Consider the following 23,446-nt stretch of genomic DNA (forward strand, 5'->3'; position numbering starts at 1 on the left):
TAGTCTTACTTTAGGAGCATGGAGTTATTGCCTTTGGAAGTCGCAAGTTGAATGAAAAAGAGATGGAAATAAATGTGTATGACCAAGAAGTGTTGGTTGTTCTTCATGCCAAGTAGTATGTCTCTCTTTATGGTAGCTACTTTAGAGTGAAAAGCAGTCACATAGTAGTCAAATACTTCATCTCTAAATCTAATCTCACTCCCAAGCAATGAAGATGAGTGGCTACTTTGCAAAACTATGATAGAGATTCATAATGATTGGAATGAGGAGTTGTAGGCTCACCTTCTAGAGGAGTAATTCAACCATGTCGTTTAGAAGTTACAGCAAGGACTAATGGAGAAGAGTTTCAAATTTCAACTCAAGAATGTTGTAATATAGTTTCATGGCAAGATTGTCATTCCCTACACTTTCTACTTCAAGTAAAAGATTATGGAGAAATTCTTCACCTATAGTTGGTCATTTATGATTTTTCAAAACATATGATAAAATTTCAAAGAGCTTTTATTGGAAGGCCTATGGAAGAATTTTAAGGGTTTTGTGTCAAGATGCATTCGATGTCAACAAAATAAGGATAGTTTTCTTAAGCTAGATTGTCTACTTCAACCATTGCCTATCCATGAAGATAAAGGGAGACACATTACAATGGACTTCATCACTTGCTTACCTACAACCAAGAACGGGTGGAATAGTATTTATGTGATAGTGGAGAGACTCACAAAAGCAACTGATTTTATCTCTACAAAGATTTAATTTTTAGCATCTCAAGTGGCAAGTTGATTTATGGATCATGTGTTCAAATTGCAGGAGTTGCCTCAAGTCATTGTCCATGATTTTGAGATCTCAAATTCATGAGTAACTTTTGGCAAGCGATTTTTAGCTCTATAGGGACTAAGTCGGCTCCATTTATAATGTATCATCCTCAAATTCATGGTCATCATTAAGCAATGATTAGTCCCCCTTCATCTTCAACCTTCTTCTCCTCGGCTTCAATGGTTCCCACCTCTCTCTCTCTCTCTCTCTCTCTCTCTCTCTCTCTCTCTCTCTCTCTCTCTCATGTTATAGTCTCTCTCTCTTTTGCACTCTCTTGTTTCTATTTAGCAAGCCTAACTAGAGTAACTATGCATCCAATGTTTCTTACAATTATCAAGGACAAGCATGTCATTTACAAGTAAATTATGAAAATGAAGTCTACATTTTTCTTTGTACAAGAAGAATAATCTATATTGATGTATGTTCTTTGTGACATTTATGACAATCATATAAGCTCTTGAAACTTTATGTTTAAATGTATACTGCTAGTAATTAATTACCCACACCCAAAAATGTATACTACTACTAATTAATTACCCACACCCATATTCGTATGACAAAATATGTAAACATGTAAAGCAACACACACTTATGCAACATTGCATGATTCTCTCCTTGATGTACATACACACAAGTGACTCATCGATCGGCCTCATAAAATGCACTCATTTAAAAATGTTCCAAACCCTTACATGCATCTATGCAAAGTTGCATGATTATCTCCTTGATCTACATAGATACAAGTGCCTCATGGATCATCCACATGAAATGCACTCATTTAAAAACGTACCAAACCCCTGAATCTTTTCAAGCTCACACAAGCATCTCAAGGCATATATCTCAAATAAACATGTCTGCATACATAAAAACTTGAGCATTAACATAGCATGTACACATAATATATATGCATCCACATGAACATAAGCAATGGAATGATCGTCTAGTTATATTTGTTCATTCAACAACAAAATATCTAATCCAAGCATGTACACACCTTGGCATACATTTATGCTTAAAAGCTTCTAATTTTTAAGACAATGAGATTTTAACATCTTGGTTGGAATCAATAAGATCAGGAGTATTATTAGTTTGAAGAAGTGACATTCATGCCAAAATGTAAATTTCATAATTTGCAAAACAATGTTTGAATGGATAAAAAGGTATGTGTGTGGTGCAGGATCAAATTTTTTGAGTAAGGTCATAAATTGTGTAGATGGCCACCCAACCCTGTGCATTGGCGGCCCTTCGTAAAATGTTATTTTAAAATTTTCTTGAAAAGAATGTGCATGATATTGGCCAACCTAATAGTTAACCTTGCTAGTATATGTAAGTTGCACAACCTCCCAAAAGTGCTTTAGTGTCCTCTTGTGGATCATCTTTGCTTGACATAGCATGTATGAAGAACCAAGAGGAGGTCCTTAATGGTTTAACTTGTCGTCATGTATATTGTGTGAGGATGTATCCAAGGTTTGAGCTCACGCACCCTTGTGCACACCCACACACATGATCCACTTGGGCTACAACCCCCATTGGCACTTGCTTGACTTCTCATTTGGAGGCCTTTGGGCAACTCGTTTCTCTGCTTAGAGAGATCGGAAGGGCATATATAACGATTTTCCTAAGTTTCCTATTCATTTGAAGTATGAAAAATCTTTGTAATCCTAAGTTTCCTGTTCGTTTGAAGTATGAAATATTTGTAACCCTTCCCTAGAAGGGTGTTGCATCCCTCAAATTCCAGCATGCACAGGACCCAGTGTTTAATTCAGCCATTTGGGGAAGCGAAGATCATTTAGGCTCAGTGAAGCCCTGCACCAGCTCTGCAGTAGTCAGATCTTGAATAAAGAGCCCAATCCCATGGCTAGCCCTCGGAGGTAGATATTGGATTTAGGCGGCAAATCAAACTCGATCCTATCTTCCTCCTGCTACTAGATATCCCATTCGAGCCATCTCCATTTCGTGAAATCCACTCGCACTTGAGCTCGATGCACCGGTTTTCTGACTGTAAGCTACATCGTCGCTGAGCTTGTGTGAAGAGGGAACCAAAGCTTCTAGATCGTCATCTTTCAATTCAAGTATCAGATCATGACCCCTCATCCCTGTGCTGTCTACTACTGACCCTCTTATCGACAGTAGCTTCTGAAAGACCGACTTCATGGAAGGTCGTTTCTGTCCTTCTACACGTAGACAGGCAAAGGCAAGGCTTGCTACTGCATTAATGGAGCTCGCAATATGCGAGTCCTCAGACACAACCATGCGCCGATCAATGACTGCAGAGAAAGTGCCTTCCTTCCACCTTGATAGGCACAACATGGCCAAATTGACTTCATTCTCACTCCTCTCGGAATCAATAGGCTTAAGCGACGTTATCAATTCAAGCAGCACGACTCCATAGCTGTAAACATCACTCTTGTCAGTGAGCTGGAAGCTTTGGAAATATTCAGGATCCAGATAGCCCAGGGTCCCATGTGCAAGTGTGGAGATATGACTTTGACCTTTGGGTAGGAGGCGTGATATGCCAAAGTCAGCAATCTTTGGAGTTAGGGTCTTATCTAGGAGAATGTTAGAGGATTTCACATCTCTGTGAAAAACCGGTGTAGATATTGAAGAATGTAGATATGAGAGTGCCTCTGCAGTTTCAAGGGCTATCTGAAGGCGGGTTTCCCAACTCAACAATCGGCCATCTTTCCCACGAAGATGCTCAGTCAAGGTGCCATTTGGGATGTATTCATATACAAGAAGAGGCACTGGTGTCTCCAGGCAGCAGCCCAACAGATTCACTATGTTTCGGTGATTGACTTGTGACAAGATTACCACTTCGTTGATGAACTGCTCGGCTTCCCCTCCCTCCATATGGTTAGACCTTTTGATGGCCACAATGGTACCATCAGCAAGAAACCCTTTGTACACTGTGCCATAGCCTCCACGGCCGAGTTGGAGATCTTCTGCAAAGTTCTGAGTAGCTTTCTTGAGCCCCCCTTCAGAGAATACCCTGAGCGTGTCTCCTCCACCTTTTGAGAGGATTTCCATCAAGGCCTTCCCCCCGTTCTTGTCAAAATTCTCATCTCTCCTTGCTCTCAAAGCTCGTCTTCTACACACCCACCAGGCAACAAAACATGCCACTGCAACTGCAATAGCCGTGGATACTGCAGTACCTGAAACCACGAAACCACTTTCTGAGCTTCAGCAAGAAAGCCTGTCTAAGGCATTTCCTTGACAAAGATGAAACTTATGGAAAAATAGAGGCTCTTACCTACAATTAGGGTGATGGTTTTGACATGCTTTTCAGGGACAATACAGCCTGTCCCGTTTATCCTTTTCTGAGGGTCGATGCCATTTCCCACAGCACCATCCACGCAGCTACAGCTGAAAGTTCCTGGCAGATTGGTGCACCTACCCAAAGGAGGCCCGACACAGTTATCCAGGTGCTCTGTGCACTCATCTATATCTGCGAACCAGGCGCACCACAGGTAAGCCCTCCAACGGCAGGTAAACCAGAGAGAGACTTTAGAAGAGGGACAGTGCTTACCCTTGCATCCAGTTCCATTCTGGAAGCCATCCCCTCGGTAACCTGGCGTACAATTGCACGCGTAGAACTGCCCGAGCTGAACCTCCACACACTCAGAGGGGGGCGCGCACGCATAAGCAACAGTGGAGTTGATGGTTGAGCAATTGTAATTATGCCCATCATGAGGATATGGAATTCCCCAGCCAAGGCTGACTCCCCATTCACCTGCACCAATGACGCCACCACCGGTAGGGTTCTTATACGTTGTAGGATCCAGCACTGTTGAGAAACCGCAGAAGCCTGGGAACTCTGCATAGGCGATGCCGGCGCCAGTGATGTTAATGCTCTGGACGCCTGTGCCGGGGAGCCCCAGAATGCAACAGGCGTAGGCGTTGCAGAAATCGTAGTTGAAGGCGTTGTAGCAAGGGCTGCTGCACCCCCCAGAGACAAACGAGGACTCTAACAAGGGGGTATGGGCCGACAAGGTGCCGGACGAATCACAACCGATGGCAGCGAACACGTTGCTGGAGCCTACAAAGAAAGGTGCGTCGTCGGGGATGATGAGATTGGCTACGCCGGGCGAGCCTTGGTTGCAGGAGGTGGCTTTGAACAAGGTCGCGTTGAGGATGAGGCCACCTGCAGAGAAACTCACGACATTGAGCTGGCTCTCGATGATGCCCCCGAGAGCGAGGAAGGCCATGGGATCAGGACCCAAGCTGGAATTCTTCTTGCAGGAGACGCCATAGCCGGGGAGGCCGCAATCGGGGGCGATGCGGAAGGGGTAAGGGATGGCTAAGCTCCCGCATGTCTGCTGCGAATAATCACACGCAGTAGCAGCTGCTGCTGCTGCTGCGGCGGCGGCGGCGAACTGATTCAGCTGCAGATTGCTGCAGCAGCTGCATATGAAGAAGAAGAAGATGATTATGATGGTGGTGAGCCGGATTGAGCTGCGGAGTCGTATGAGCTTCATAATATTGGTGTCGGCCGGACTTCCGACTCGCAATTACAACATTTGACGTTGTTTGGGTGTCGTTCGTTACCGATGTCGGCAGATCTCATCTGGCGTTGAAGGGTTCAACCTGATCAGGCAACCTTGGTAGCACCGTCGCACAGCCGCCTTATGACGTTTTACAAATTTCACGCGGATACACACTCTGTCATGGAGAATCTGCAGAGTCTCGTTAGTCGTCTGTACAACTGCACACGTCGAGACGAGTAGGTATCTACTGAGACTCTGGGTCATGCACGTAACCGTCAGTATATCAGTACGAGAGCCAAAATGTGACGCGTCACGCTCTTCCCTCGTTTTACATTTAAAAAAGTTCTGATGACTACTTCTCGGGTAACACCGTAACGCTCTTCAGCCCTCAAATTTGAATGGTGCCATACTACCACTGTTAGGGGAAAAAACTTTGCGAACCTGACATAGATCCTTCTTGTCTTAGCCTAAAGAAGTTTCGGAAAATTTGAACCATCCAAAACTTTTACGTTTCAACTTGAACAGGTCCAAATCTTTTTATCCTACAAATTGAACCGGTCTAATTCCCTTTTAAATATATAATGAAAAGATAATCACTTTTTTATTATTATTTGAAAGGATATTTATTTCAAAGTTTTTCTTGGAATTTTTTAAATTACTTATCTCTTATGCCTTAGAAATGAAAACCTTTATTATCATTAAGAAACTTAATATACATTTTTTATCTAAATTTTTAATAGTAAAAAATAAATGTATAGAGTATATACATCATAAGCACAAAGATAAAAGAAAGTATAAAACAAAAACCCAAAAGAAAAGAAGTTAAATTTTAAAAGAAACAAAAAGAAAAAAAAACATGAAAGAAAATATCATGAAATACAAGCAAAACCCAAAAAAAAAAGATTTAAAAAACAAGCATATTTTATTGAAAGAAGCAACCATGATACCAAAAAGAGAAAACAAAACTAACATGAAAGAGAACATAGAAAAAATAAGTTTAACATAGATAAATAACTAAACATAAAGAAAAAAAAGCAAATTTTACATTATAAAAATATAATAAACATATAGGAAAAAAGAAGAAATTGTGTCAATGAAAAAAGGTAAAAAAATTTAAGATAACAAAAGCGCAAATAATGCACAGTGACTTCAATATCATCATAGGCCATAAAAAATGAATTGCCCCTTTGAATATGCAAAGTTATTGCAAAATCAATGAGCAAATTTCTTGTACTGTGTATAAATGTCAATGTGTTTTTTCAGCCCATAAGTCCATACTCTCAATGAACTCCATATTAGTGAATTTAGAAGGCCCTTCAATAAAGATTTTCATTAATGCATCTAAACTCTTAATCTCCAAACGATTACGTAGCTTACTCTTTATCACAGTTCGAGCACTAAAACCTCTCTCACAAATAGCAATGCTCGAACATTGGACAAGAGCTACTTGACAAAGAGTAAGAACATTGCGATAAGCATCCCTCCACATATTGTTGCAAGCAAGTGCTGAAGTTACCTTTGGTAATGTGAATCTTACCCAATCTCTAGAAGCTTGATGCTTAAAATTTCTAAATTCTTTCTTAAACTCATCAACTTCTATCATTGCAAGGAATTCCTCTATATTCAACTTTTTGGAAAAACCATAAAATGAAGTTACTTTATCTATTTCTTGAATTCCATAGTTTTTTAAGGCCTTCTCATGTATTGGATGTTGTGTAGGCACAAGTATTTTTAAACAATTAAGCACGGAATGATCTTCAAATCGAGAATTCAAGTTACTTACCATTGACTTGGCAAAAGCAACTTGAAATTCTAAGGCCCTATTAAAGTCTTCTCCATTAATTTTACGTTTTAAATCATGCTCATAAAACTTATTCCCATGCAAAGCACCTCTTATGTATATAAATATCATTTTTCAGGCCCATAGTCTGGAAGGATATCATATCCATATATACTAACACTTGATGCATTCATATAAGGAGGAGGACAATCAATGTAATATTGTGTTATGGATATAATTTCATTCTTCACAAGACTATCTATAGTTGTGATATCTACAAAGTCCTTTTGAAACATTTGGCTTAATGTTGTTAAACCTCTTAAAATGTCAGCTAAGAAATGTAAGCAATAAACACACTCAAATTCAGACAATTCTTCATAAATATGCAATGCCTCTTTTTTTGTGATCTCAAGTATGGCATCTAAAGACTTGCATACTCTACTAATGGCTCTATATCTACTTAACCATCTCACATCAAAAGTATGCTCAAGTCGAAGAATGGGACATGCCAAATCTTGTTGCATAGCTTGCAACCCTTCTAATCTCTTTGTGCTAACATTAAAATAAGAAGCTATGGCATTAATAAGCTTCTCTCTCTCTCTCTCTCTCTCTCTCTCTCTCTCTCTCTCTCTCTCTCTCTCTCTCTCTCTCTCTCTCTCTCTCTCTCTCTCTCTCTCAGCCCTGACGGTGGATGCCCTCTCTCTCTCTCTCTCTCTCTCTCTCTCTCTCTCTCTCTCTCAGCCCTGACGGTGGATGCCTCTCTCTCTCTCTCTCTCTCTCTCTCTCTCTCTCTCTCTCTCTCTCTCTCTCTCTCTTGTGCTAAAGCCTGCTACCTCACGCCCCCACGCCCAGGCCCCAGGGCTGAAGCCTGACAGTGGACGCCCTCTATGTGTGTGTGTGTGTGTGTGTGTGTGTGTGTGTGTGTGTGTGCGTGTGTGTGTGCCGAAGCCTCAAGGCTCACCCAGGCCCCACAGCGCCACGCTTAGAAGTTAGAAGCCTCACGCCATGGCGCACGCTTAGAAGCCTCCATGCCCACAGCGCCACGCCCTCAGCGCCACGCCCACATAGCCAGCACTCGCCAAGCCCCCCACAACTTCAGACTTCAGTAGTTAACCCTTAAGGCTTAAGGGCCTAAAGGCTAAGGCTTTGAGGCTTGAGCGGCTGAGCCTTAAGCGCTCTCTCTCTCTCTCTCTCTCTCTCATCCCTCCCACAGGCCTAGGCACAATCAGGACTCAGGAATGAGCAGGAAGGTGACTCAGCAATGAGCAGGAAGGCAAGCTTGAATGCAACACTCACGATTAATCATCACAAGTCTACAAGAGCTCTCTGTCTCTCTCTGTCTCTGTCTCTCTCTCTCTCTCTCTCTCTCTCTCTCTCTCCCATTTAATAGTGGTTAGTCGGCTACTGCCAGTCGAGTGCAGTAAGAATTAATTATAATTAAAGCTATAATTAAATCTAAAATATTCAAACTTCAAGGCTAGATTCGTCACTCCAAAGTCCATCTACCATCTGGCAAATTGCAATGCATTCTTTAAAGTTAAAACTTTAAAAAGACTTAAGATTTAATTTAAAGTATTATAATATATATAATATAATATATATATATGTTATATTTATTATTTAAAATCCTTTTCCATATCATTCTAAAAGGAGATTCTCCTTCTATTTTAATGTTGAGAAGGATATTCTCCTTGGATGATCCAAATTAAACGGTCCGAGTCCTTTTCACCTATATTTTTTTACAGGTAAGCACTTCCTGCCCACATATAATCGAACAAGTTTTTTCTTGAAATGAACCGGCCTTAAGATGAAGCGAACCCATCTTTTCCTAAACACTGCATACTACCATCATCCACATCTTTTGGTTTTTAGATGAGTTTGCCCTTCAAAAATGACGATAAAAAATATGGATTAACCTTTATTAGATAAGTACTTCTTTTATGGGCATTTCTAAATTTAAATGTTTTTTAAAAGTTTACTTCAACTCTCGTATATTGTAGTATGAGAATACAACAATCTAACCGACATATAACACAATTAAAGTTGGATTATATTATATATGTAATTGAGGATTTATAAAATGAAATCAATTTAGAAAACTGTATTGAAGCTTAAACTATTTTAAATTACTTAGATATCGTGGAAAGAAGAAAAATGCTTCTAAAAATACTACATTCCATGTATTTAAAAATTGAAGCATGTTGGCAATCACTACTTAGTAACATGTTGGCAATCACTACTTGGAGTAGGAGGACGCTTGGGTGCCAGGGGGGCTCCAGCTGTAAATCCCTTGCCTTCGGACCCTATACAAGAGGCCGACGTGACTCGAGATGGGATCTCGAGGCCGGCATACTAGTCAACGGGCGGAAACTTGGAATAGCGATCCCTGAGGATTGCTGGAATTGCCTTCGGGCGGATTATGGAATTGCCTTCGGGTGGATTATGGAATTGCCTTCGGGCAGATTATGGATTAGCCTTCGGGCTGGATTATATGATGTATTCCAAAGACTGATAAATAAATATCAAATGTTGAAAAGGAACTTGCTTGACATTGTTTTTCTATGTCAGTACCTAAGTTATGTGAAGGAACTAGTGATTAATTGGCTAATTAAAGAAGTTGTTTTTGCTTGTCAAACTAAATGTGTTAGGTAATTAGATAACTAAAGCAACCTGAGGAAAGTGTGGTGGATGTGACCTTGGGTCCATCCTACGGAAGGGTGGTCCCGGTTGGTTGGGAAGTTTTCTCAAAGGAGTTGACAGCAAGGTAAGCAATGACCTAGAATTTAGAGTGCTAGAGTCCCGATTTATACTATTTTAGGGGAATGGAATGGGACTATGCCTTACGAGCAGAGAGGTCGCATCCCTCTCGTTTTCCATTCTCCTTGAACCAAGTACAGTATAAATCCGCTTCGACCCTGATGTTTCTGCGTAAAGTAGTTCGTCTGGGGTTCGACGCTAGCTAGTTTCTAGGAACTTGACCATTAGGAAAACCCTGATTCAGGTCGGTCCTAAAGTGGGAACGGCCGGAATGCTTCCGCTTCATGGTAGACTCGGTGTCGTAGATTTCGTGTAAGGACTGCTGAACACGGAATTCAAGTTGCAACAAGGAAAGAGGCTAACAAGAAGAAATCAAAATTTTTTGATGCCAAAGTTCACTATATTCCTTGTCAAGTAAATTACATGAGATCCATGTTCAGAAAAATCTGTAATATCTCATAATCTGTTTTACATTCAGGTGTTTGAAGTCAGTTATGCCATTGGCACATAGACTTGAAGAGTCTTAAAGAGTTCTGCTGGGCAGCAATCCCTGTGAACAATTCTCGATCTAATCATTTGAGCAATCAACCCATAAGTCTACCCAACATTCAGCACCAATTCAAGGCTGTTCTCAGCATTCAAATTTCAGCAAGAGTTTGCCACAGGAGAAGACAATAGCAGTGGTGGACAGCAGAGAAGAGAACACCTTCAGCTTCCAGGGCATCAAATACAGCAACCATGTTGATTTAGGCTGGAGGGAACTCTGAAGGCAGAAAAATGATACATTTGAACTGATGAATTCAGGAATCTGTGCAGGAGTACAGCTCGTTTGTAAAGGCTAACATATGGAATTGAAACTGAAGAGGGAACTGGGTTAAAGTTATATATTTCAGTGCAGACGATGATGATGGCGCTTTCCCCAGTCGCCTTATCTTTCCTCTAGGCTTCTTTGCTTTGATTTGAGAACTCCCTCTGTAGCTTAGATAAGGCTAAGCAACAACAAAGTAGTGATGACGGAATAGATCAGGTAAGACGTCATGCGTGCTGGTTAAAATCGACATCTGTTTCAAAAGCTTGCCTTGATTGCGTGACTCACTTCTGTAGTTCCCAAGTTGCTCATCGATTACCAGACAATAGTATTTATACCAATCAAAGTAGTTGAAGTGCTGTCTTGAAGATGAAGATAACTACATGGACAGAACATAAGCCACAAGCAGAGAGCATGAGAACTGAATGGCCAATGAGGCTCGTTCACAACTTACAAATGTCCCTTTTTGTCTGATTATGTGGAACGAAGATAGAAACAATTTCAAAATCTGAACCACAAGAACAGCCACTTCATAGACCTACAAGCCTAACATATCTGCCTTCTGCCGAATGCTGCTGCGGATGATTGTGATGGAGGATCTACCTGCTGCCGAAGTGGAACAAGGATGCTAAGAAGCCCTAAACGGGCACACGAAGAGAGAGCATCTCGAATATGCCTTTCAGCCGAATTAGATGGCGATCAGCTGAGGTTCAATAATGATGAAGCAGAACTGAGAAAATCTTTCGTCAGAAGAAGCAAAGCGAAGCAGCAGATCAACAACAATTTAGTAAGGACGATGATGACAGCATGGGCACCCCGCAGTAAGGTGCAGATCATATCTGGAATATGCTGAAATGATTACACCCCATGACTAAGAAGGTCCGATTCAAAGCCACTTTTGATAGCGTTTCGATGTACTAAGCGACCCTGGCACAATGTTCTGGAGTTTGTACAGTTCTTCAAGGTTCCAACAATATCTGCTTTGCTCAGTTTCATGGCAAGTCCCCGAGCAACGAGTCACTAACTCTGCCAGCGGCGTCTACTGTGCAGAATGTCATGGCAAGACTCCATACAATTCTTCAAGCTGCTAACGATGTCTGCTTGCTCCAATCCGGGCGCAGCCTGCCATTCATAGCCTTTCAAAAAGCCCCCTTTTCTTAGCTCCCCCCCCCCCCCAATCTCAACATAGCATTCGTAAAGCTATTCTGAAAGTACAAAGCTTTTTATCTTTCCCTCCAACTTTCAAAATAGAAAGCCTTCTCTTTTACTACCTCAATGGTTTCTCCCATGAATCCATGGTATCAAATGCACCAATTTATAACCAACCTTTGAAATCAGATGTAGCAAAGGATTTCTGTTGTGATCCAATCGAAGCAAGGTCCATAAGTTCAGCCATGGATGACATGAACCACAAGCATCAGAAAAATAGCATGATAGCACGATCTGATTCAATGCTTCAATGACCTTCGATGTCACAAAGCTCTCTGGTTCATCTCCTCCATCCGCCTCATGTCCGCATTCTCCGTATCCCCTCCTTTCTTTGCAGTCTTGACTTCATTAGCATGGCAAATTCTAGCATATTCAAGAGGGAAGAATCAATCTTTATTAATGTTAGCTTCTACTCCGCCTCCTTTGATTCCACGATTTCCTGCACTTTTCTTGGAGATCATCATTGAAATTATCAGCTTGATAATGTCCTTTGGCATCAGTTTTTCATATTTTTCTGTCACGCATAGAACATGCATACAAACTGAAACACACATAAACACAAACACACAAGTGGAGTATGTACATTGGATGCGGGTACTGAAAGGACGGATTATCTTAATGCATCAATCACACACAATGAATCACACGCGAAAAGATAACACAAATGCACAACAAAAATGGAGGTGTTTACGGCTCGGATGCGCAGCATCACGACATCCACCCCCTCTAAACGTGCGCATCCTCCGGATGAGCCAACTATCCAGGATCATCCAAGTCCACAAACAGGTCCAGTCCTTCATCAGTTTCTAGTAGACCTGTTTCTCCATCAGCTTCATCATCCATATTCTCTACTTCTTCTGCTAGACTTTCTTCTACCTGCTCTTCTTCTGCCAATGCTTCAAGTGAATACTCTTCATCTTCTCTTCTCTTGAAAATCTTGACTCGTTTTCCAGCAAACAATGGGCACCCTCAATACCGTTCTATCTAATTCAGCCAACTCATAGGTAGCATTGTCAAAAACCTGTTTCACCTCATATGGTCCAAACCATCTTTGAACCATTTTTCTCATGCTACTATGCTGATTCTCTAGACTACTGTCGTAGACTAAAACCCAATCTCCTTCTTTTATGGCTCTAGGCCTCAAGCGATGCCTCAAATCAAACCTGTCCTTGTTTCTGAGTCGGGCTGCCTTCAAACGATCAACTGCTAGCTGCACATCTTCTGTCCTTCTCTCTAGTTGACGAATCCGAAGAGCTAGAAGCTCCTTCCTTGATAAATTCTCATGCCATGGAAGAGCACTCCACGTGAGAGCATAGATTTCTGTAGGCATGACAGGTTTTTGCCCATACATCAACTCTGCAGGCATATATCCAGTAGTCACGCTATGTGTAGAGCGGTCTACCCCAATACAAAAGGTAGTAATCTCGGCCAATCTCCAATCCGACCTCTACAAGCTTTTGCCAATGCCTTAACTATCGGCGGATGTCCTCTTTCGCTCTTGCCATTTCCCTCTAGATTATAGGCAGTAGTAAGAGCCAACTTAATCCCAAGCTGTGAGAAAAATTCTCTAGCTTCGTCTGCATCTAGCTCTCCACGATCAGCTGTAATCTTGCCTATACATCCATACCTGCAAAATATTTCTTCCAACAAGAATTTACATACTGTAGTGGTGGTCTTCTACCGCAAAGATCTGCCTTCAACATAATTTGTAAGATCCTCCCTAGCCAAGACAAGATATCTCATCTGCCAAAGTCCCACTGGCAAAGTAACCAAGTCAACCACCCATTTATAATGAATACATAGTGGATAGGTGGGATGCAACTCATCACGATGCCGCACTAAAGAGTAAAGCTGGCAGTCCCTGCAAGTCTCCACAAAGTGGGAAACATCTTTATACATCCCTTTCCACCAGTATCTTTCTTTGATTTTCTCATAGGTAGCCCACACACCTCTATGACCAGCCCAAGAACTCTCATGAAACTCTCGCATAATCTGTATCTGCATCGCTTCCTCACAAACTACTCTCAAGGGTAAGCCGCCTCTCTTCTTTGGATGCTTCCAAAGAAAACCATCTTTCAAGAAATACCCATAAGCCTTTCTTCTGATTTTCTTGAATTCATCATCTGTCCAATCAGCTCTTCGAGTCAATGAACTTAGATACTGTCCAATTTGCAGCCACTCGTCAACATAGAGTTCTTCAATAAAGGCTTCGATAGTAGATACATGACAATCATGAACAAGGACAGAAGTTGCAAACTCTGTCTCATCATCTTCTGCAAGCATTGACTCCTCATCCTCATATCTCGCTCTAGACAGCATGTCAGCAAACTGGATTATCTTTTCCTGCTATATGTCGAAATTCTGGATTCAATGATTTGATATAGGCAATCCACTGAAGCATTGCTATATCTGGAGTCGAACATCTAGTAATCATGCCAAGCAAAGGCAAGCAATCTGTTTCCACAACAACTGAAGCACTAATAAAATACCCTTTATCACACTTCAGTGCAGTGACTACTCCCCACAACTCTCTTTTAATCTGCGGATATCTCCTCTATCGCTCATTAAGAATTTTAGCTCCAAAACGGATTGCATATCTATTTCCATCAGCATCATCCTGTCCCGCTGCCCAACCTATGCCAATAGGGCTAGTATCAACTGCCAACATGATTGACCGTCCACACTGATAATCCACCTTGCGAAGAGTAGGAGCTGACTGCAACAGCTTCTTGAGTTTACCCATGGCTTTCGAATGCTTCTCATCCCAATGAAATTTCTGCCCCTTTCGAAGCAGCTGATAGAGAACATATGCTATGTGAGCAAAATGAGGAATTCAAATCATGTAAAATACACAAGCTCCCACAAATCTCCGCACCTCTGAAGTAGTCGAGCAATACTCTGCAATCTTGCTTATGGCATCCACCTTTGCAGGTGATGGCTTCCTGCCATAATAACCAACCATATGCCCAACTATGATGACTTCATTAACACCAAAGACAGATTTCAGCCCTGAAAGAGTCAAGTTCACCTCCTCTAATCGTGTCAATATTTTCTCACAAGCAACCAAGTGTTCAGCCACAAACTGTCTACATCCTCGCAAATCAAGACTCTCATTCTTTTCTTCTTCTGCAAAACCCCTAATAGGCACATCATCTAGGAAAGGCATGGTATACTGCGGAATATAGTCTCGTAGAACTCTATGCATAGCATTCATCATATGAGCAACTGAGTTGGTGGCACCTTGAGGCAAGGTACACATCCTCACAAGACCAATAGGTGTCCGCATAGTAGTAATATCCCTGCTTTCCAAGGCAAGCTGAAACTGATCATAACCAGAATACAAGTCACCTAGAGAATAGATGGCTCGTCCTGCAAAAGCCTCAGCAAACTCATCCACAATTGGACCTGTTCCCACATTCCTGATTGTCACTTTGTTCATGGGCTGCATATCCTGAATAAATCTCAAGGTACCATTCTTCTTTGGTACAGTAAACCACCTGTTAGAATAGGGCGCAGAAGAGGGTTCCAAAATCCCCATCTTAATCTTCTCATTCAGCAACTCTATCAGCTTTGGCAAGTGTGCTCTAGGCACAGGTATAGGACGTATATTCCATGGCACATGAGGGACAGTGAAGATGACCATAGGTGCAACCAATTCGGGACTAATGCAGCCAATTTCATGAGGAAAGAAAGCAAATGCCTTACCATGACGTCCAAGCATCTCTCTAAAACATTCTTTTTCCACTGGAAGCAAGAAATCATCATTTCCAATCTTCAATTCTGCAAGAGTTTTAGCTGTAAATTTATGTCCAATATTTGCAGAATCTCTCAACATAGGCTGTTTCATAGCTTTTTCTATCTGCTTATCACTATCAGGAGGAAGCGGCCCTGCAACCGGCTTAACCTTCTTATCAACTGTTTTATACTTCGTGTCAACCTTGGCATCAGTCAGGCACTCTTTTCTTTGCTGTAATTTCTGCAAATTTTCAGCAACTCTCAACTCTGTTGGCTGAAAGATTTCAGCCCTTTGCTCTATGGACTGCATGGGTGCAGCCTGAAACTCTGTATGCTGAAATTTTTCAGCATTAAACTCTGTTGGCTGAATGGATTCAACCCTCGGCTCTATGGACTGCATGGGTGCAGCCTCATACTCCATATGCTGAATTTTTCCAGCATTTAACTCTGCTGGCTGAAAGGTTTCAGCCCTCTGCAACTCTGTAAGCTGATCAAGATCAGCCATAGATTCAATTTGCTGAGTTTTATCAGCCTCTAACTTTGTTTTCAGCATAAAATCAGAAATTTCCTGAAACATATCCAAGGTTTGCACAGGTATGATCTTTGAACCCTAACATACATCAGTTTTCAGCATTGTTCCCATCTCAAACAATGTACCTGCATAAGACATCCCTTCATACAGTCCATCTACATGCTCTTCTGCTTGCAAAATACCTGCAATCTTCAACTCTTTCTCCTTACGACCAATGTACTGCCTGGCAGCTCTAGACAAATCTGAAATTTTTTGATAACTCACTGAACTATCTGAAGAAAAACCAACAAAATTAGTGGAGAAAGACTGGCTGCCAGGAGGCGAGATCTCCTCTTTTCTCCGCTCCGTACCACTGGCGTCTCGCAAGACAATGGTACCTAATGAAAATCCAACTCCTTCGCAGGTAGTGGTGCCTCACGCAAGGAGTCCCTGTTTCTCGGATGATTTACCCCAACAGTCATAAACTGAATAGCTCGCATACCATCCTTACTGCGTATCCGTGCATAGGCTGAGCCATCATCCATCACTTTCGTCTCCATTCTTGCTTCTGTAATGAAAGGCTGTCCAAGAATAATCGGATAAGAGCAAGAATCCTGAACAAAGCAATGATAATCCTCTTCAACATTATCAATAGAAATTCTGATGCTCGGACAAGCAGCATACATATCACCAGAAGTATTATTGGCGGCTCTCATGCGCCAGTCATTCTCTGCATCCATAGGCCACTTGCTACTCTCATAAACACCTCGAGCAATAAGATTAATCTCGGAACCATGATCGACTAAAGCGACCAAAGGAATCTGTTTCTCTCCAATCCTTACCACCGTCTCGATGGTTGCTCTAGCCCAATGACTGCGTGAAAAATGGCTGCGAGGAATGAGGATAGGGGTATCATCATCTTCATACTCCATAGGCTGAACTATTTTCTCCAGTTGCGGATTGACAGAAGCATTCTCAACCATCACTGCATCGTCATGCTCTTCCCCAAGAGCTCCATGCCATAATCCCTATAAAGCAGGTCATTTTCTCCGCAAAAGATCCTGCATCTGATCCTGTATTTCTCTTCTAGCAATCCCAAGAGCTTCTCCAACAGTAAAAGTGACTTCACTATTCAAAATTCTTTCATGAAAAATCTTACTCATATCCGTCTGTATATCAAGGTCTGACAAGAGCTTGAATCCTGGCTCCTTTCTTAGTTGCCTCTTCTCTTTCATCTGCTTGTCTCCCATAGGTTGTTTAGGACCTGATTGAGCTGGAGAACTCGTCATAGGTGGAGCTGTAATAGGTGGTGAAACAAAGTCACCCCCTCTAGTTTTTTTGGAGGTGCTGAGACCCTCCTCATCTCTTCTTCTCTTTTCCTCGACCATGGCATCTAAACCCTGTGTTTTCGCCATATAAGCAAAAATAGAATACCTGTCAACAGGAGAATCCCATCCCGTTTCTCCTCGGATGCTGGAGCCCACACAAGTCATAGTGGATGCCTGAACTTTCCCTCTTCTCGCTATCTCCAAGGCAGAGGACCATAAAGCAGAGTCTCCATCTGATTTCTGCTCAAGCTGGACTCCATAAGCTGAAGCATCTCCTCTAACACTCACATAAGCTGATCGCGCAGCCATATCATCAACGAGCTTCTTCATGCCTCCCTTACCAAAGTTCGTGTCAAGAGGAGCACCAGTCTCTGTCAGCCATATCTTTCCATCTTGTCCCCAGGACACTACATTCTTCTTATGCGCTTCCTCAAAAGCATCACAATCTCTGCAGTGTTGGTGCTCTGTACTATCGCACCAAATACATCGTCTCCCTTTTCTTTGACCAGCTGGAAAAGCAGTCGCTGGAGCAGGTGCTAAAGCAGGTACTGACATAAGTTGCTCTTTTAACTTTCCAACTTCAACTTTGACTGCTTCAATCGTCAAATCTGCCAAGCCTTTAATAACATCATCTACGGATAAGGGCACTGGAGCAGCAGGAACTGGTGGATTTACAACAGGAGGAGTAGGCTTAGGCATAAAACTTGCAGCAGGGGTAGAAGAAGAGGTCTCCAAGGATTTTTCAGAAGCAGATCCTATATTACAATGCAATCGTATTCTCCTACGCTGCTTCTTAACAAGAGCATTCACAGCATCAATGACATGTCTCCACTCGGTCTTTAAACCTGAATCGGTAGCTTGATCTTCCAAAAGATCATCCAACTTTTCCTGTAAATCAGCATCAGTGGCTTGTAAAAATAATTCCACTTTCTACATCTCCAAAGCTTGCTGCTCAGTTCCATCCAACTGATCATAGCGGCTCTCAAATTCTTGCAGAAGGGCGGTAAACTGAAAGTCCCTTATTAGGCATAGAAACCCATGCTAAGAAATTCCTGCGGTTCATAAGACCTGTATCCTCCAGGAAATATTCATCTTTTAATGCCTTCTTAAACTCTGCCCAACCAGCATGTGTTCCTTGAATTTCTGAAATTCGAACTTCAAGAGCACGCACCACGATCCGCAAGAAGTAGCGGCTCCAAACTTCTTGAGAAACCCAAAAAAACTTCATCTTTTCTTCATACAAATGCAGGTAAGTTGACACTTGTTGGCCGTTGAACTGCTTCATCTCCTGTTGGGCAGCTTTCAAGGCATCCATGGCATCACTATCACGTTTCCGTGAGCTTGCTGCTGCATATAGGTTGTAAATGACTGAAACAGGTTCTTCATGACATTGTCATCTGTCATCTCTTCTTGCGAGTCCCCCATCTTGCTGAAAATTGACGCAGCACGTACACGTCGGGTTCACCAGAAATGTCATAGATTTCGTGTAAGGACTGCTGAACACGGAGTTCAAGTTGCAACAAGGAAAGAGGCTAACAAGAAGAAATCGAATTTTTTTGATGCCAAAGTTCACTATATTCCTTGTCAAGTAAATTACATGAGGTCTATGTTCAGAAAAATCTGTAATATCTCATAATCTGTTTTGCATTCAGGTGTTTGAAGACAGTTATGCCATTGGCACATAGACTTGAAGAGTCTTAAAGAGTTCTGTTGGGCAGCAATCCCTGTGAACAATTCTCGATCTAATCATTTGAGCAATCAACCCATAAGTCTACCCAACATTCAGCACCAGTTCAAGGCTGTTCTCAGCATTCAAATTTCAGCAAGAGTTTGCCACAGGAGAAGACAATAGCAGTGGATAGCAGAGAAGAGAACACCTTCAACTTCCAGGGCATCAAATACAGCAACCATGTTGATTTAGGCTGGAGGGAACTTTGAAGGCAGAAAAATGATACATTTGAAATGATGAATTCAGGAATCTGTGCAAGAGTACAGCTTGTTTGTAAAGGCTAACATATGGAATTGAAACTGAAGAGGGAACTGGGTTAAGGTTATATATTTCAGTGCAGACGATGATGATGGCGCTTTCCCCAGTCGCCTTATCTTTCCTCTAGTCTTCTTTGCTTTGATTTCAGAACTCCCTCCGTAGCTTAGATAAGGCTAAGCAACAACAAAGTAGTGATGATGGAATAGATCAGGTAAGACGTCATGCCTGCTGGTTAAAATCGACATCTGTTCAAAAGCTTGCCTTGATTGCATGACTCACTTCTGTAGTTCCCAAGTTGCTCATCGATTACCAGACAATAGTATTTATACCAGTCAAGGTAGTTGAAGTGATGTCTTGAAGATGAAGATAACTACATGGACAGAACATAAGCCACAAGCAGAGAGCATGAGAGCTGAATGGCCAATGAGGCTCGTGTTGAGATATTGAGCTCCACTCGTGATATGCCAGGGTGACCGTTGTGCATTTATGTCACCGACTTATCAGTTGCAGATGCGGTTGGTACACCACCCATGAATAATAGCTAGATGATAGCTATCCTTATCTACTCTAGTTCGTGGCTCAGTTAGTATGCCACCTTAGTTAGTTGAGTTTGGTTTGAGACCCATATATAGGGTTCTTCTATTTCTTTGTACTAGAGTTCCTTTTGGCTTACACAACTAAGAAGAGGAAAACTGCTTTTCAGCCTCCACCCTTGTGTGTATTCCCCCATTGTGCAAGCAAGAAAGCTACAAGTGAGACTCCTTCCTTCTCTTTCACAATCTTGACATGGTATCAGAGCCTTGTTTGTGGTAAGGAGCTCAAGAAAGCAAGCCAAGCTCGCGGTGTTCTGGTAAGAGGAGCAGTGTTGCTTTCATTTTCTGTTTTTTTGGGAGCAGATCTTTGTAGGTAGCACAGCTGGAAATTGCAAGAGTGCATTGTCTCAGGTTGAGACGCCCTTCGCGACCCTGTTTTTTTGATTTGAGGCCATCTTGGGGCCTGTTTTGGAGGCGGAAATTTTCTACATGCACTTAGGAAAAAGGCCCAGTTTTATGCTGTGCGACCACTGTTCTACAGGTCGGTGAAAAGTTACTGTAGAAATTGCATCGTATGCCTATGCGCAGAGACATTGGGAGTTACAGAATCAACCTTGGTTCCTGTATATGCAAAATCGTCACTAGGAAGTGACTGTGTGGTCAAATACCACTTTCGCCAGTTTTGCAGATTTGCCCTTGTGAGGGTGAAGCTGTGTTCTTTGCAGTGACAAAATTTTTTGCAGTGTTCTGTAATGGCGTCTGATTCTCTTTCACAGATTGTAACTGAAAAGCTTGACAAGAACAACTTCCAAGCATGGAAGTTTAGAATGACGAATTTCCTTATGGGAAAAGGATATTGGGAATTTTTTGCAGGAAATGAAGAAGAACCAGTTCTTCCTGATGTTCCCAATCAACAGCAAATGCAGGCATTCAAAGCATGGCATGAGAGAGCCAGGAAAGTTATGTACTGGCTGTCTATCAGTATTTCAGACTCTATGATTGTGCATATTCAGGATGCAAGTACGCCAAAGGAGGCATGGGATACTTTGTCAAAAATGTATAGCACAAATACGCAAGCCAGGAAAATGCAACTCAAGCAAGAGTTGCATAATGTGCAAAGAGAAAGTATGAGCATCAATGACTACCACATGAAGGTGAAGAAGATTGCAGATGCACTTGCTTCCATTGGGTCGCTAGTGGAAGATGATGATTTAGTTTCTGTGACCTTGAATGGTCTAGGAAAGGATTATGCACAGTTTCGGATATCCATTTCAGTTCGTGAAAGATTTCCTGATTTTGAGGAGTTGATTGCTCTTCTAATTTCTGAGGAGCAGAGAAATGGTGGTGCATCTTCTTCAGGAGGAACTTCAAAAGAAACTGTCTTCTACTCAAATGCTAGAAGAGGTAGAGGCAGAGGTAGAGGAGGCCGATTTGGAGGCCGTGGTAGAAATCAGAATACATAGCAAACTCAAGAAAACCAGTCCTATGGAGGAGGACGTGGTAACTCTAGAGGCAGGGGGAGCCAAAGAGGTCGTGGTGGATGGCAAAGAGGCCAAAATGCAAACAGTAATGTTGAATGCTACTACTATGGTAAAATGGGTCATATGGCTAAAGACTGCTATAAAAAGCAGAATGACATCATGAATGGAAAATTGCAACAAGGGAATTATGCATCTTCTAGTAGACAGGGTGATGACAGAAGTGAGCATTTGTTTATGGTGCAGCACATGAACAATTCTGTGACAAGTGCAGAAGAAAGCAATGATGTATGGTATGTTGACTCAGGTGCATCAAACCACATGACAGGTCATGCAGAATGGATGGAGGATACACGGAAAATGGAAAAACCAGGATTTGTGGAGACTGGTGATGATACTGCACATCCTATTGTACAGATTGGAAAATTTCCTTTGTCTATGCAGGATGGGAAAAAGAAATACTTGTCAGATGTATTTCATGTCCCGAATATCACCAAGAATCTGGTTTCTGTTGGTCAAATGGTTGAGCAGGGCTTGCAGGTCAGATTTAATCCTCATGGATGCTTTGTTGAGGATATGAAAAATAAAGGTCGCTTGATAGCAAAAGGAAAGAAGAAGGGCAGAATGTTTACGTTGGATGCAGACATGTCTGAATTGAGTGCAGCAATGTTTGCACATGGGACCGGTGTAGTTGCAGATATTGATATCTGGCATAAACGCATTGGTCATGTTAATGTACAGCGACTTAAATCAATGCAGGCCCAAAATATTGTTGCAGGATTGCCAAAATTCAAGGTTGCAGAAATGCACAAGGTATGTGAAGCCTGTCAGTTTGGAAAACAGGCAAGGAAACCATTTCCTAGACATATTCAAGAGAGTAAGAAGCCATTGGAATTAATCCACTCTGATGTGTGGACTACTAAAGCTGCATCTCTTGGAGGCTGTCATTATTTTGTCACTTTTATTGATGACTATAGCAGAAAATTTTGGGTGTATTTTATGAAAAAGAAAAGTGAAGTTTTTGGGCATTTCAAAACTCTTAAAGCTATGGTTGAAAAAGAAACAGGTTTGCAAATAAAATGCCTAAGGTCAGATGGAGGGGGAGAGTACCTCTCAAATGAGTTTGCAAGGTTCCTACAGGAGCATGGCATAAAGCAGCAATATTCATGCAGTCATACCCCACAACAAAATGGAATTGCAGAAAGGAAAAACAGGCATATTGGAGAGGTATCTCGTGCCATGCTCAACGAAAAAGACTTGCCAGATTTTTACTGGACTGAAGTAGTTGCTACAACAGTCTATATAATGAACAGGACTCCCACTGCAGCAATACATGGGATGACTCCAGAGGAGAGGTATACTGGTAGGAAACCAGATATTTCTCATTTGAAAATTTTTGGTTGCATTGCCTATGTACATGTGCCAGATGAGTTGAGATCCAAGTTGGATCCAAAAGCTGAGAAGTGCATCTTTATTGGTTACTCTCTACAGCAAAAAGGGTATAGATGCTATAACCCTTCTACTCGTAAGTTTACAGTGAGCAGAGATGTTGTTTTTGATGAGATGAGTAGCTGGTATAAACCAGTAAATGTGATTGATGATGTAGAAGCACAAAACGGTAATGCTGCACAGAATTCACAGCAGCAGTCACAAAATATTAGTGGACCTGGAGCGTTCTCTAGCAGTGGTTCACATTCTTCGCCATGGACAGGCAGATTGAGATCAGGAGAATCTTCTCAAAGCAATGCAGATAGTGGTATTCAGGTATTACGAAAAGGAAAAGAGAAGGTAGATTAGCCCATGTTTGATGTGAATGCAAGTCACTCTTATGTGGATGGTGAATCCAGTGGCTCAGAACAGAGCATTGATGATGAGTTGGGTATTCCTTCTATTGTTACACCTGGAGTAAGGAAGACCAGGGATGTTTTGAGAGCACCTGGGAGTGAACCTACTTTGCGCAGGTCTACCAGAGCTAGGTATCCTGTGGATAGGCTGAAATATGATGGATTTACAGCCATTCACTATG

General features: G+C 41.9%; 1 protein-coding gene across 1 annotated transcript; it reads right to left on the minus strand.

Moving 5' to 3' along the window:
• Positions 1–1,872: 1,872 nt before the first annotated feature.
• On the minus strand, positions 1,873–5,558 carry LOC148035809 (wall-associated receptor kinase-like 6). Its single transcript, XM_087677814.1, has 4 exons — positions 5,356–5,558; positions 4,337–5,211; positions 4,061–4,255; positions 1,873–3,962 (listed from the first exon to the last, which is right to left on the minus strand). Exons 1-4 carry the CDS (start codon positions 5,556–5,558, stop codon positions 2,719–2,721), a joined length of 2,517 nt encoding a protein of 838 aa, XP_087533940.1. The 3' UTR covers positions 1,873–2,718.
• Between the last annotated feature and the right edge of the window lie 17,888 nt (positions 5,559–23,446).

This window comes from Lygodium microphyllum, chromosome 5, assembly GCF_053477565.2.
Source record: "Lygodium microphyllum isolate KBCC chromosome 5, Lygodium_microphyllum_v1.1.10, whole genome shotgun sequence".
Lineage (NCBI taxonomy): Eukaryota > Viridiplantae > Streptophyta > Polypodiopsida > Schizaeales > Lygodiaceae > Lygodium > Lygodium microphyllum.

Coding starts and splice junctions, on each gene's coding strand:
- LOC148035809 (XM_087677814.1), bottom strand. CDS start 5,558: ATGACCCAGAGTCTCAGTAGATACCTACTCGTCTCGACGTGTGCAGTT. Junction 5,212..5,355: donor GATGAGATCTGCCGACATCG/GTAACGAACGAC, acceptor CTTCATATGCAG/CTGCTGCAGCAATCTGCAGC. Junction 4,256..4,336: donor GAATGGAACTGGATGCAAGG/GTAAGCACTGTC, acceptor CCTGGTTCGCAG/ATATAGATGAGTGCACAGAG.